The sequence below is a fragment of the Lithobates pipiens genome, unplaced genomic scaffold, assembly GCF_037356315.1.
Source record: "Lithobates pipiens isolate NorthernLeopardFrog02 unplaced genomic scaffold, aLitPip1_a1.2 Scaffold_3, whole genome shotgun sequence".
Classification (NCBI taxonomy): domain Eukaryota; kingdom Metazoa; phylum Chordata; class Amphibia; order Anura; family Ranidae; genus Lithobates; species Lithobates pipiens.
This window is the reverse complement of record NW_027507790.1, coordinates 238,396,205-238,411,003: the sequence shown is the minus strand read 5'-3', so window position 1 is coordinate 238,411,003 and position 14,799 is coordinate 238,396,205. Positions and strand designations below refer to the sequence as shown.

General features: G+C 46.0%; 1 protein-coding gene across 2 annotated transcripts in view; it reads right to left on the bottom strand.

Annotated features, from left to right (window-relative positions):
* Nucleotides 1-14,799, bottom strand: part of ALPK2 (alpha kinase 2) — a 155,812-nt gene that overhangs the window by 28,601 nt on the left and 112,412 nt on the right. For both annotated transcript variants that reach the window (XM_077462921.1, XM_077462920.1), the window contains exon 8: nt 2,149-2,366. In XM_077462921.1, coding sequence (XP_077319047.1) covers nt 2,149-2,366 — 218 coding nt within the window. The remainder of the gene's footprint in view (nt 1-2,148; nt 2,367-14,799) is intronic.

The following is a 14,799-nucleotide window of genomic DNA, read 5'->3' as shown; positions in this document are numbered from 1 at the left end:
GGCTTCCATTGTCTAGCTGAGGATAGCTTACAGAGACAGGGGGTGGGAAATCATACACGCTGCCCATGCCCAGACACGCCCATAAGACTCCCCATTGTTCATTGGTTGTTGTATAAACCCTCCTGTTTGAGGGAACACCTGTGCTTGATTGGTCGATTGTGAAAACATGAGGCTCTATTGTTTATATGAATAAAAGGTAGAAGAGATGAGGGCAGATGAAGGAGCTATGACGCTAAGATGGTGATTATGTCCGTTTACTGGGGCAAAGGGGAGACATGGGTTATTTAAAGATGCATTATACCATTAGACTGAATGGGCGCTTATTAGCGCAAAAGAGTATGGTGGTTTATCCACGACAGGTGCCACTGATGGGGAGGCACTTATAAGGCAACACTGATGGGCACTGATAGGCTGCACTGATGGGAAGTGATGAAGCGGCACTTATGGGCACTGATGAGGTGGCATTGGTGGCACTGATGAGGAGGCACTTATGACGCAGCACTGATGGGCACTGATAGGCAGCACTGATAGACACTGATAGGTGGCACTGATGAGGAGGCACTCATTGGTGGCACTGATGGGCACTGATTGCCAGCACTAATGAGCACTGGTGGGCACTGTTGGGGCGTCACTGATGGTCACTGTTGGGGCTGCACTGATAGGCACTGTTGGGGCTGCACTGGTCATCAGGACACTGATGACCAGTGCCCTGATTATCAGTGTAGATGTCCCCTTTGCCACTTGCCGGTTACCGGCTCTCCTCTCCTCACAAAGGAATGCCAAAAACCGACAAGTGTGTTTACATCATGATCAGCTGTGATTGGACACAGCTAATCAGTTGGTAAAGGGCCGCTGTGTTTGGCCCTTTACTCCAATTTGTGATCAACTGTGTCTGAAGGAAGGGCATGGTTCTGGGGGGAACGTCAATAGACCCACTCCCAGAACGTGATGACCATGCTGTAGCCCTCATTCAGCTATAGTGCGACCAGGAAGTGGTTAAAACCTAAAACTCTGGGAAAAGCAACTGTCATCTATATGCAAAAGCCATGTGTATTCTTTCTGGAACCTTGGTGTGCTTTGTGAATTTCTTCCAGATCTCCGCAGTAATCCAATGTGAGACTTTCCTTCTGTGTAGGAACTTCCTGTAATAAAGACCGCTCACTGCTGCTCTCTCTTCTTGTGCAGAGTTACTGGTCTGGTCTCCGCCTCCTCCTGTAGTTTTTTGCAGGCAGTCTGTAGTGGGTGGAGCTTGCTGAGCCCCTCCAACAGCCATGCTCTCTGCACATGCTATGTACATTACAGTGATAATGTCACTGCTACTTTTACAAGGCAATAACTGTTTGCAAAGGCTTTTGTTGCACGCAAAGTGGATTTATATCCTTTGTGACTATTGGGGAATGTATTTAAATGTTGGTTTTTGTGCCTGAAAATCAGGTTCAAAGTCCCCCTTTTCTTTTCCAAAGCTGGGAAAAGTAAAAGGGTCATTTAATTGATAGTATAGCCCTCTCATATTCAGGGCCACCTTAAGTGGAGCTGGGAGAAGGCAGTTTTAAAGTGGCTGTAAACCCTTGAATACACTCAGTGAAGTGACTTACCTCAGGTGATACACAGAGATGAAACAAATCCTCCTACAGAAGTTGTACCTGTTTATCTGTAGTCTTCTCCTCTCTACAACCATTCAAAGTCCAGAATTTATACAGCTTGTCTGAGCTGTCAGAAAACAGGGGGCGAGGATCTGAAGTTACACTCTGCAAAACTCAATGAGGAAAGCTCTGAGAGCTGATTGAGGGGAAGGGACACACCCACCCTTCACACAGGAGCATAGCTGAGGTTGTCAATCACAGGCTGTGTGCTGGAGCTCCCTCCCCTGTCACCTTTGTATCTCTTAGTGTCAGAAAAACCTGTCTGAAGTGACTCATGCAGACAGCAGAGGAACTAGACAGCAGACAGAAAAGACACTTAGTGCTCTTGATTGAGACATGTACACACTATAGAAGGATAAGCTTTGTTCATATTTCATGTCTAAGGTTTACAGCCACTTTAACCATTACCTACACTTTTGGCTTTGAATATACTTTAATGTATTGCAATATCATGGAAGGCACACCTTCTTCTGACAATATGGAAACAAAAGTAAACATATCCCACCTTGCAAATCTGTGACAAGCAAGTTTCCATTGGTCCGTTCATACACCCAGTGCTGGAAGGTGCAGCATTTCTGTCCAGCTTCTGAATCCCTCCGGAGAAAATTGATCTCTTTTCCATCCTTGACGGAGTATTTCACAAAATCTCCTATTAGCTCCTCCTCCACGGTAGCATATGGGATGTTGTTTGCTGGACGGTGAATGAGAAAAATTGGGATAATCCTAAAAAATAAAAAGAAAGAAAACTTTAAAAAAAATATATCTTTTTGGAATATCAATTATATTTTAGGGCCGTCTGGAAATTAATTAATTTAACTAAAACCATAGGAAATAAGTGTTTATATTGGTTAGCATTCTTTTTTTAATCTATTATTACTTTGGGTTTCAGAATAATAAGCATTATTTTGGTTAAAGGTGACCAAGTTTACCAATCACTAAAATCGAACACGTTAAACAAAACCATCTTACAATATTTTAAATTTGTATCTTTCATTTATCCACTTACCTACTGGGCACTTTTACCCCTCCTCCTGCTCAGGCCATTTTTCAGCTTTCTGCGCTGTCATACTTTGAATGACAATTGTGCTGTTGGGGGCGTGACACGAGTAGACACGCTGACTGAACGTGCTGTGATCCCCGGGCTCCAGGAGATTAGGTGGTGAGCGGCTCTCTACTCACCTGCAGGAAGCATGTCCACATGCCACCTTACAGCTGCTCAGACGCCAGGTGGGAGCAGGAGCCAAGCAGGTGGGCTACGGGCGTATCTGACGGCGCAGAGCAGAGAAGCGGGACGCACAGTGGAGATGGCGGTGGCTCAGGAGGGAGCGAGGCGCGGTTCTCCCCTGATATGAGGAGAGGGACCGCAGCGCCGGAATGTGGCTCTCCAGAGCATAGCTGAGGGTCCCATGGGTCGGGCTGTGGACAGGGCCATCTTTAACACAAGGCAAAAGGGCAGCTGCCCCAGGCCCAATATTTGTTGTGGGGCCCAAAGCAGCTGCCCCTTGAGCCCACGCTGCCTGCAAATAGCTGATAAATGGATCTGGCTATTACTCAGGAGATTTTGGGGGCACTGGCGATTGGTTGGGTGTCATGCCTGCAGCCTGTGAGGTGATTGGCCAGCTTGGTAAAGTAAACCTTGTCTGGAGAGAGGGTCTGTGAGTCCCAGGCAAAGTCACACTGACCCCTCTCCCTCACCATGCCCGTCAAGCAGCAGACCTTCGACCCGTTGAAGAACTTCTTCTCCGAAGGGTTTGGTGGGGTGTGCCTGGTGTTCGTCTGACATCCTCTGGACACTATCAAGGGGAAACCGCTGGGGGGGCAGGCCCTATGTAATGATGGGGTTAGTATGGAGAAGGGGGTCCTGTGTAAAAATAGGGAGTAGTATGGGGGGACCCAAGAAAATGTTTGCCCAGGGTCCAATCAATATTAAAGACTGCCCTGGCTGCGGAATCCTGACACAAGGACATGAGATTACAACACCCAACAGTAACTCCATGACCAAGGGTCAAGGCGACAGTCCAAGCATAAACCATAGCCATGGCAGTCCTCTGGACCGAGGCCTCCGGGGATGGATGGTGGCTACAGAGGGACAGAGGGAAGCTTTCTGGGGTATGGGACGGCTCTTGGAGGGCATAAGGCTGGAGAAAAGAGTGGGAATATAACACCCAGCAGTGACTGACATTTTGAAAAGGATGGACATGGACAACTGACATCTAACCCTGGCCTCTCAGGATCAATATCCACTATACAGGTGCAGTATGATAACCCGCTGCCTTATAAATGTATTAATAGAAAAACTATACTCCAGCCAGAGCCAAAGGTGATGGACATGGACTGGGACCTTAGAGAGCATTTAAGAGCTCTTCCCGCTAAGGTGTCCCTTTATGAAGCAGTGAAAAAATGTCACTGTTTCATTCTCTGGCATTCTCCTCTGGATGCCAGTTTATGAAGCTTTATAGAGCGATTCTCCTTTGGAGGAGTGAAGAGATCTACAAACGCTTCAAACATTGGAGAACCCTGATACTGGAATCTCGTGAGACTTTACCAGATTACAGAACCAGAAATTCACAGAAACACCGAGATGTCTGTTTATTAACCACTTGCCGACCAGCGCACGTGCCGATATACGTCCTAAAGTTGAGGACAGATATCGTTGTTATGGCAGCAGCTAGCTGCCATAACCCCGGTATCCTCGTATTCGTCGGGCGGTCGGCTACAGGATAAAAGTGGTCTCTGTAGCAGATTCGCTGCAAGATCACTTTTATCGGCGACAGGAGAGGGCACCCTCCCCTCCCACTGTGCTCCGGTCCTTCTCCTGGCTGGGCATGGAGACAACAAGTGAGGGGAAGATGGCCCCCACCCGTCTCCATGACGTTGCAGGGCGGAAGCGACATCAAAACGTCACTTCCGCCCATAGCTCCTAAAGGGCCATTTTTTTTTTTTATCATTTTTTTAAATGACAATTTCTTTTCTCTTTTTTTTATTGCATTTTAGCGTAAATATGAGATCTGAGGTCTTTTTGATCCCATATCTTATATTTAAGAGGTCCTGTCATGCTTGTTTTCTATTACAAGGGATGTTTACAGTATAAAAATAAAAAATAAATGTGAAATAAATAAGAAAAAAACATTTTTTAAACGTGTCCCATCCTGCAGAAGCGAACACATACCTGGGTAGCACCCGCATATAAAAACTATGTTCAAACCACACATGTGAGGTATCACCCCGATCGTTGGAGCAAGAGCAATAATTCTAGCTCTAGACATCCTCTGTAACTCAAAACAAGCAACCTGTAGAATTTGTTAAACATCGCCTATGGAGATTTTTAAGGGGGGAAAAGGAAAGTTTGTCGCCATCCCACGAGCGAGCCCAATTTTCAAGCGTGACATGTTGGGTATCAATTTACTCGGCATAACATTATCTTTCACAACATAAAAAAAAAAAACTGGACTAACTTTACTGTTGTCTTATTTAGTAATTCAAAAAAGTACATTTTTTTTCCCAAAAAAAGTGCGCTTGTAAGACCACTGCACAAATACAGTGTGACGACCGCCATTTTATTCTCTAGGGTGTTAGAAAAAAAAATTATAATGCTTGGGGCTTCTAAGTAATTTTCTAGCAAAAAAAAAAAGTTTTTAACTTGTAAACAACAAATCTCAGAAAGAGGCTCGGTCCTTAATTGGTTAAGCAGTGATAAAGTATCACTGCCCAGTACGCGGACAGATGGCGTAGTTAATGCTAAGAAAATAAAGAGTCCCCCTACATAATATATCACAGACGGACATGGTAACTGTCTTGGGGGGTCTGATTGAGGTAGAAGGAAGTTAATAATCTTCCTCAGATCCCCCAGAAATCTCTTCACTCCCCGATTCTCCACCTCTGTGCCGGTGAATCTTGGAGGGTGAATTCTGACTCAGATCGCCAGTGAAGCGCTGAGATCACAGCTTCATTAACTGTCCGTTTCTGTAACCCAGACTTGGTCCCGTCTCCCCCTTGGGGTGATGGGCCATGTAAATTTGGTCAAAATGATCCTACTCCCCAAGCTGCTCTATATGTTCTGGCACGCTCCCCTGCGAATCCCACTCAGAACCTTTAAATCCTTGGAGGCCCTCTTAAATACGTTCGTTTGGGGTTCGTCTCGGCACAAGCTCTCATGGAGTGTTCTGAAATGTCCTTCCCACCTGGGTGGCACTGCCCTACCAGACCTGTACTATTATTACCTGGCCTCCCAACTGTCCCACTTCTATTATTTTAATCAGATTGACAGGGATCAATACTTTGGTGTGTTCCCCTCACTCGGCTCCGGTCATGTATCCGCTCCGTCTCATTATGCGCGGCCCCCGGGGATCACCCACCTCGGGGAGTGGCATGCTGTCCCATCATTGCTTGGTTTGGCAGCAGGCTACGTCCATTACTGGGGCCCCCAGGTTCCACTCCCATACCCCCCTTTGGGATAATCCCTTGCTCCCCGAACTATCTAGAATCCCCGGCCGCTCTCTGTGGCTGGCCGGGGGCGTTATTTTTCTGTCCCAGGTCATTACCAATGGAAATATCAGACCCTTCCAAGCCCTCAAAGACGAATTCGGCCTCCCTAACCGAATGTTCTTTAGATACCTTCAGCTCCGCCATGCCCTTAAAGCGGGAGTCCGCCGGGACTCCGCGTTTTTTTTTTTTTTTAAAGCCAGCAGCTACAAATACTGCAGCTGCTGACTTTTAAAATAGTGACACTTACCTGTCCAGCGCGCCCGCGATGTCGGCACCCGAAGCCGATCTCTAGATCGTCTGTCGGGTGCTGCCGCCGCCATCTTGGCTATGGGAATCAGGAAATGGAGCCTTTCGGCTTCATTTCCCGGTTCCCTACTGCGCATGCGCGAGCCGCGCTGCGCAATAAGGACGGTCCCCGCTGCCTCTGGGATCTGTGTGTTTCCCAGCAGGCAGTGGGGCACTTGCGGAAAGGGGCGGGCACTTGCGGAAAGGGGCGTAATCTACGCCCCTTTCCGCAGAGAGCTATTCCGGAAGTGGGTGCAGAATACCTGTACTGTACAGGTATCTGCACCCCCCTCCCCCCTGAAAGGTGCCAATTGTGGCGCCGGAGGGGGGGAGGGTTCCGATGAGCGGAAGGTCCACTTTAGGGTGGACCTCCGCTTTAACTCTCTATTCGGATCCCCTATCCCCAGACTTGAGACACTCCCGATAGTGACGGCGGTACTAGGAGACGACCCTAAGAAAATGATTTCTTTCTTCTACAACAACTTACTCACGCCGGGGGCAACCATCCGTGCATATCGACTCAAGACTCGATGGGAGGAGGACGTGGGGGTTATCGAGGACGCGGACTGGGAAAATGCGTTAGATACTCCTAAGCTGGTCTCCCCTAAACTCTCAGACAGACTTACACACCTTTACATGCTACACAGGTCATATTTAACCCCTAGGCGGCTGTCCAAATTTAGACCTGGCTACGATCCGACATGCCCTAAGTGTGGTGATCCCCAAGCCCCGTTCTACCATCTCCTTTGGTCCTGTCCTGAGCTGCAGGCTTACTGGAAACAGATTGTTGACTTCCTCCATGACCAAATGGGCTCCCCGTTGACGCTCTGTCCCCGCCAGTGTTTGCTGGGGATTCTCCTTGTACCCGAGGAGACAAGGATTCTGACTACCTTCCTGCAAGAGACTCTATATCTTGCCAGGCTGCAGATAGCCCGCACCTGGTTGAGCTCAACATCCCCCACTGCCTGGCAATGGAAGGCGGCTGTTAACGCCACTCTCCCCTATAAAAAGTTGCTGTATACACATAGGGGCTGCCCGGGCAAGTTTGCCAAGATATGGGATAAGTGGGTGGGGGATCCGGATACATGTACAGCCCAGTGTAACCTGTAGCTATTGTGCCGGCCCGATGAGACCTGTTGACCCCCGTAGCTGAAGGAGGGGTCCCCGCCCCAGGATGATGGTTCCATGTTCCCCCCCCTCTGAACAACCTTACGCAACCTGGGCTGTGGATTTGCCTGCGACTCCCAGTCCCTGAGATCCTCTCTTCCCCCCTCCTTGAACACACCGCACTACTCTTGTTAATGTACTATTAAACTTGTAAACAGAGGACTGATCTCTCAGCCCATGCTATTGTTAACAGCTGTTTTATCCGTATATTTGGTGCATGTTGCACCCCACATGTGTTTCTGTTATCCTATGTATTTTTTTTCATGCTCAATAAACGTTCCTTTTCGAAAAAAAAAAAAAAAAACTGTCAGTTTTTCTGTGTCAGTCAATGAGGATTTTCAGTGTGAGGAGATCATCGGCGGGAGAACATTCATGTTGAAACATGTTCTTCCCCGATTATCTCTGTTTCATAAACCGTTTATGGACTGTGATCAGTGGCGATCCTTGGGCTCACCGCTGTTTACTGCTTCATAAACGGACACCTAAAGCAGATATTCAATACTTATTTCTACTATTGAAGCATCATGTAAACAAGCTATTGAAGGGCTTTATGGAGGACATAGCAGCACTGGGGCATAGAATGGAAGGAGTGGAGACAGGTCAAAATATCATGAAAAGGTATTCAACTCTCTTTTGGATCAATTGATGATCAATAGGGGCCGCCAGAAGAACATACGTATAATGCCGCGTACACACAACCAGACTTTTAGAGGGACTAGGTCCGACGGTCTTTCCGACTGACTTTCGGCAGAGTTCCGATGGACTTTCCAAATGAACGGAATTGGCCACACACAATCACACCAAATTTTGACGGATTTGGCGCATTTGTGAGGTCAGGCACTGATGTTGGACATGAAGGCCTGGCTCGCAGTCTGCGCTCTAATTCATCCCAAGGATGTTCTATCAGATTGAGGTCAGGACTCTGCGCACTCCAGTCAAGTTCCTCCACCCCAAACTCGCTCATCCGTGTCTTTATGGACATTGCTTTGAGCACTGGTCCAAATCATTTGGTTGAGGGGGGATTATGGTGTGGGGATGTTTTTCAGGGGTTGGGCTTGGCCAATTAGTTCCAGTGAAGGTAACTCTTATGGCATCAGCATACCAAGACATTTTGGACAATTTCATGCTCCCAACTTTGTGGGAACAGTTTGGGGATCGTCTCTTCCTGTTCCAACATGACTGCGCCCCAGAGCACAAAGCAAGGTCCATAAAGACATGGATGAGCATGTTTGGGGTGGGTCTGCATTATAGGGTCACAAGAAGAAGTGGACGATTCCCCCTCTGTTATTGTTCTAGTGACAACCCAAAATTTGGGTTGTTCTTTCACTTTTACTCTCGGTGATCACAGTAAACTTGACAAATGGAGAGGGTCAATTTCCCTAATGGGGGCAAAGGCAGCAATAAAAACTGCTCGATTGAAAAATGTTTTGCCTTTAAAAAACTTTACTAAATCATTAAATGTTTTGCAGTGCAAATACCTGAAAATATGGTGTTTGCTGACCCTATCACTTAGATATATGGCTCTCCTGCACTGGATCACGTACTTAGTATGTGATCTGGCACTTCCAGGTAGGGAGCATGCACTGTGGCTGTACTATGATTAGACACTGCAAAAGCCGATCAGCGGGTGCCGGGCGAAGGATATACCGCTGGCACCTGCTGATTGGCGAGGAGAGACACAGAACAGAGTCCTGCCTATGTAAACAAGGCAGAGCTCCGTCATGACAGGGGGAAGTGATGGATCTTCTTTCCCTGAAATGCAGGCAATAAAATCCATCAAAACCCTTTAGTGAAAGCACCTAACACAGTAGACACATAAACACTGGTTAGGAACACATTTAACCCCTTTCCCTAGATGTTTAACCCCTTCCCAGCCAGTATCATTAGTACAGTGACAGTGCATATTTTTAGCACTGATCGCTGTATTGGTGTCACTAATTCCTGCAAAATGTCAAAAAGTGTCAGACTATCCACTGCAATTTTGCAATCCCACTATAAGTCGCTGATAGCTGCCATTACTGATATTTAAAAAAAAAAATCCAGTATTTGCCCTAGTTTGTAGACTCTATAACTTTTGCGCAAACCAATTCATATATGTTTATTGGGATTTTTTTTTTACCAAAGATATATAGCAGAATACATATTGCCCAAAATGTATGAAAAAATTATATTTTTTAATTATTTTTTATTTTATATGTTTTATAGCGGAAAGTATATTGTTTTTTATTTTTTCAAAATTGTTGGTCTTATATAGTTTATAGCGCAAAAGATACAAAACGCAGTGGTGATCAAATACCACCAAACGAACGCTTTATTAGTGAGAAAAAAATGATATACATTTCACTTATGTGCATGAATGCACGACCATGCAATTGTTGCAAAAAAATGGCCTGGTCATGAAGAGGGGTAAATTTAGATTTAGCCGCCTGACAAGTCGCGCATCTATTACATTGCAATGGAACCATTCTAATAGGAGAGACTCAACAGTCTGAGGTTCCTGTACTACTTTGGGGTGACTTTGGAGTGGCTTGCATTGACTTCTATACAGAAGTCATTCTTCAAGTTGCGCTGTATGGGTTGGCTTCAGAGTCACTGTGTGAACCCGCACTAAGAGTGCAGAGATGACTTCAGTGTCATCCACCTGACTGTACTGTGTAGCAGAGCTGTGTAAACCCCTGAACTGGATGGACACAGATACAGATTCTTTGGCAGGTAAACCAGCTCCAATATTTGAACTTCTCCTGTGTATTTAGTAATTTGCCCGGAGTTTGGCTTTAAAGTGATTATTTCAAGTAAAATGATTCCATGCAGAGTTGTAGGTTGAAGCCAGTGTGAACCTTATTAATGCCAGCAGCGGCTCCTTCCCTCCTATCAGTGTGTTCCTTCTCCCCGGCAGGACAGAACATCTAATTAATGTCTTCTTTAATCAATGTGCCCAGAGAACTCTCTGCTTTTACCTCTGTGATTGCCAGGATCTTGGCGGAAGGTGTCTCTTCCACAGTGAGCGGATAGCACTGACTGTACCACTGCGGCTAATGATAGATTCATCTGTCAGTGAGCACTTAGTAAATGCCGCTCCTTCCCAGGGTTCCTGGCATATTCACAAAGATACTTCACCATTCAAAAATTCATGACTCAAGTTTTTATTGTATTGGATGGCTTGTGAAGAGTATTGCAGTAGTTTTAACTTCCTGTTTGGAAGTTCCGTCATCTAGTTTGGCAGATTTTTTTGTAGACATTTGTTTTTGCCGGAGAGCTGCAGTTAGGAGTAGTCTGGTGTAGGGCAGTGACACAGGAAAATGAGGGTCTGGGTTCAAATGAGTGTAATGATTGTACTGCTTCTGGTGTGTTGTAGTGTGTTAGAATGTGCCTGGTATTGCCTTTAACCATTTCATGGCGGGAGGACAACCAGCATCATCTTGTGCTTCCCACTACAAACAAGCCTCACTGTCCCTTTCCCATCCTTTTAGGAATCTTTCAGACTTGTGGTGGAGTGCAGTGCCCTCCAAAAAGCAATGACATTGGACAGAGGGTGAGGAGGCATTATAAAGCCTCATCTCCACATGATTTAACCCTATAATGCTGCAGAAGCGTGCCATTGCATGGTGAAGCCCAATTTAACTTAATAGATAAGTTGCATCATTGCTTGGCTTAGCTCCATTAAACTCAATTGTATGGCCCAATTTAACTCAATAGGCAGGTTACTCCAGTGCATGGCGAGGTAACATTGAACTCAATTGGCAAGTTGTGCCATTGCTCAACAAAGCTCTATTTAACTCAGTAGGCATGTTACGCTATTGCACAGCATGGCCCCATTGAACTCAATAGACAGGTTGTGCCATTGCACGCCAAGGCCCCACTGAACTCAATAGGCAATTTGTGCCATTGCAAGGCATGGCCCCATTGAACTCAATAGGCAAGTTTTGCCATTGCACAACAGGGCCCCATTGAACTCAATAGGCAGGTTATGCCATTGCACAGCATGGCCCCATTGAACTCAATAGACAGGTTGTGCCATTGCATGGCGAGGTCCTATTGAATTCAATGGGCAAGTTGTGCCATTGCACAACAAGGCCCCATTGAACGCAACTGGCAAGTTGTGCCATTGCACAACAAGACCATATTTAACTCAATAGGCAGGTTACGCCATTGCACAGCATGGCTCCATTGAACTCAATAGACAGGCTGTGCCAATGCATGGCGAGGTCCCATTGAACTCAATGGGCAAGTTGTGCCATTGCACGACATGCCCTATTGAACTCAATAGGCAGGTTACGCCATTGCACAACAAGGCCCCATTGAACTCAATAGGCAGGTTACATCATTGCACAGCATGGCCCTGTTGAACTCAATAGACAGGTTGTGCCATTGTATGGCGAGGTCTCATTGAAATCAATTGGCAAGCTATGCCATTGCACGACAAGGCCCCATTGAACTCAACAGGCAGGTTACACCATTGCATGGCATGGCCCCATTGAACTCAATAGGAAAGTTATGCCATTGCACAACAAGGCCCCATTGAACTCAATAGGCAGGATACGCCATTGCACAGCATGGTCCCATTGAACTCAATGGGCAAATTGTGCCATTGCACAACAAGGCCCCATTGAACTACATAGACAGGTTGTGCCATTGCAGGGCATGGCCTCATTGAACTCAATAGGCAAGTTGTGTCATTGCATTAAAAGGCCCTATTGAACTCAATACGAAGGTACGCAATTGCACGGCACAGCCCCATTGAACTTAATAAGCAGGTTGTGCCATTGCAATTTTTCCTCACCCCTTCTAAAAGAGATCTTATTGATTTTATGCTTTCAATAATGGAGCCTCAACATCACATGTGGGCATCGGCACGAGTCTGCTTAGGAATGCCCACTTCTCCAGACTGACATCCACCCATCACGGTATTTTAATAATTACATAACACCTCCCAAGAGCCAGCCCACAGTTTTCATTAAGGCTGAGGGCTCTTGAGAGGAGTATTGAGATACATTGCTGTGATGGCTTTTAGGAACCTACCGTATGTACAGTACCAAGCTGGCCCCTCCTACCAGCTATGATCTGCCCTCACTGCATAGAGAATCACAGAAACCCTGTGATAACATCACTGCATCCAAAATAAGGTATGCCCCACTAATAAAATAACAAAGGACATGCTCATGTTCTACAACTCACCAGCAAATAAAACAAAAGGTATTCCCCATATCTATGATCTGCTATCCTGACCCGAACATGAAACCCTTCCAGGTGACCTTCTGGGAAGCAACACTTCAAATCAACATGCCCTTTAACACGTGGTATCAAGCTCTACAACTACCTCTCTTCTCTCCAGGAATGTAGCGCACTGGGAGACAGTAATGAAAATGTATTTCCAATGGTACTACACGCCAAATAGATTAGCCTGAATATTCCCAAATGTTGGAGCAACTGTGACATCGACGGTAACACATTCCACATATGGTGGGAATGCCCCCACATAGCCTCCTTTTGGAAAAGTATTGCTAATCTACTACAGGATAAGGATGAGCTCAGGCGTGTTGGCAAACTGCATGTGTAGAGCCCACCAGGAAGTTGGCACTGCAAAGCGCTAATCAAAGGCAGTGAGACATTTCCTGATGTGCGGCTGCAGAGATCGAGAAATGTCTCACTGCCTCTAATTAGCGCTGTGCAGTGCCAACTTCCTGGCGGGCTCTACACGTGCGGGTTGCGAGCACACCTGAGCTCATCCTTACTACAGGACATTAGTGGTATCTCATGTATACTAACAACTCAGGTGGCTCTCTTTGGTCTAGGCCTATCATCATGGCCCTCTAAATATCACGCCATTGTTACACAGCCCATTTAGCAGTAGCGTGTTCTTGGGAAAATCTCATTCTTCCACCACTCTCTACTGTTATCTCATCGATTAACGATCACTGCCACATGGAATTTCTCTTTGCCAAAACACATTTAACAATGAACAAATTCACTGAACTTTGGCTTCCATGGTTGTCCGACACCACAAGGATCCCACTCCCACTCTGACACCTGCTAAACATGATACACCTGAGTACAGATGACTGCCTCTCCCAATACCGTCATACCACTTCTAGAATGGAGCCGCCGTTCCTAATACAACTGTTTAGGTTCATAATAAGCTATGCTATCACATACACTCAAGCTCTATGTCCTCTTTTTTCCCCTACTTTCCTCCTCCTGCCCTTCCTCTTTTCTCCCCCCACACCAGACACCACCTCTTATCTGAGAAGCAGTGTCCTCGCTGACTACCTAGATCAGCCATTCTCAACCAGGGTTCCTGGGGTTTCTCCAAAGGTTGCTAGGGGTTCCTTGACCTGTGGCTGATGAACCATCTTTTTGATGGTGTCTACGGAGTTCAAGGTTCAGCATCACGCAAAGTCAGCCGCATGACACAAAATATATTTTTAGCTGTCTTGGTGGCATTCTGAGCAGCATTTTAAGGGGAACATTCTTCCTATTGACCAACAGTATAAGGGGCATTTATTCTATTGACTCCTGATGAATTGGTTTTAGTAAGGGTTCCTTGAGACTTGAAAATTATTTTTGGGGTTCAACTAGGGTTAAAAGGTTGAGAAAGCCTGACCTAGATGTTCCCTTATAGACTTTTGACTTTGAATGTAGCCATCAAGATGTAACTTTAAGCCCATTTTCAAGTAAGATGTATACTCTATCATTGAGGGGAGGACTTCCCTCTCCTCCTCTGTCATGATCTTTTTAGTATTTTGTGAACTTCTTTTTTTTTCAAAATTGTGAACTTTTATTTCCACAATAAAAATGTAAAAAAAATAAAATAAAGGTATGCCACAAAAATGAACCCAGAACAAGCATGTAGCAAGTAAAGTCAAAGCCTGAACTGCATACTTCTCCTGGAGACTGAAGCCAAAGGGTCAGATTGAGCGTTTTCAAAGGAGAGGTCACCATGTTTCTTCTTTACATCACAGCTGTAGTTGTATTCTTTGTAATAGTCTTTCACTCAGCCCTATGCTACAAGTACCATTGAAGAAATGAATTCTTTTGCCCCCCGAATGGATAATAGTGCACCTCTTCCTGGCCTCCTCCTGCTCTCTGATCCGTCAGTAAAATGTCAGAAATGAATTCCGCAGCTTCTCTACAATTCCAAGTAGCTGGCTGCTGCTAATAGACAGACACAGGTGCCCCTCCGACATGCAGGAGGCAGAGGGACTGAGTTTCAAACAACCTT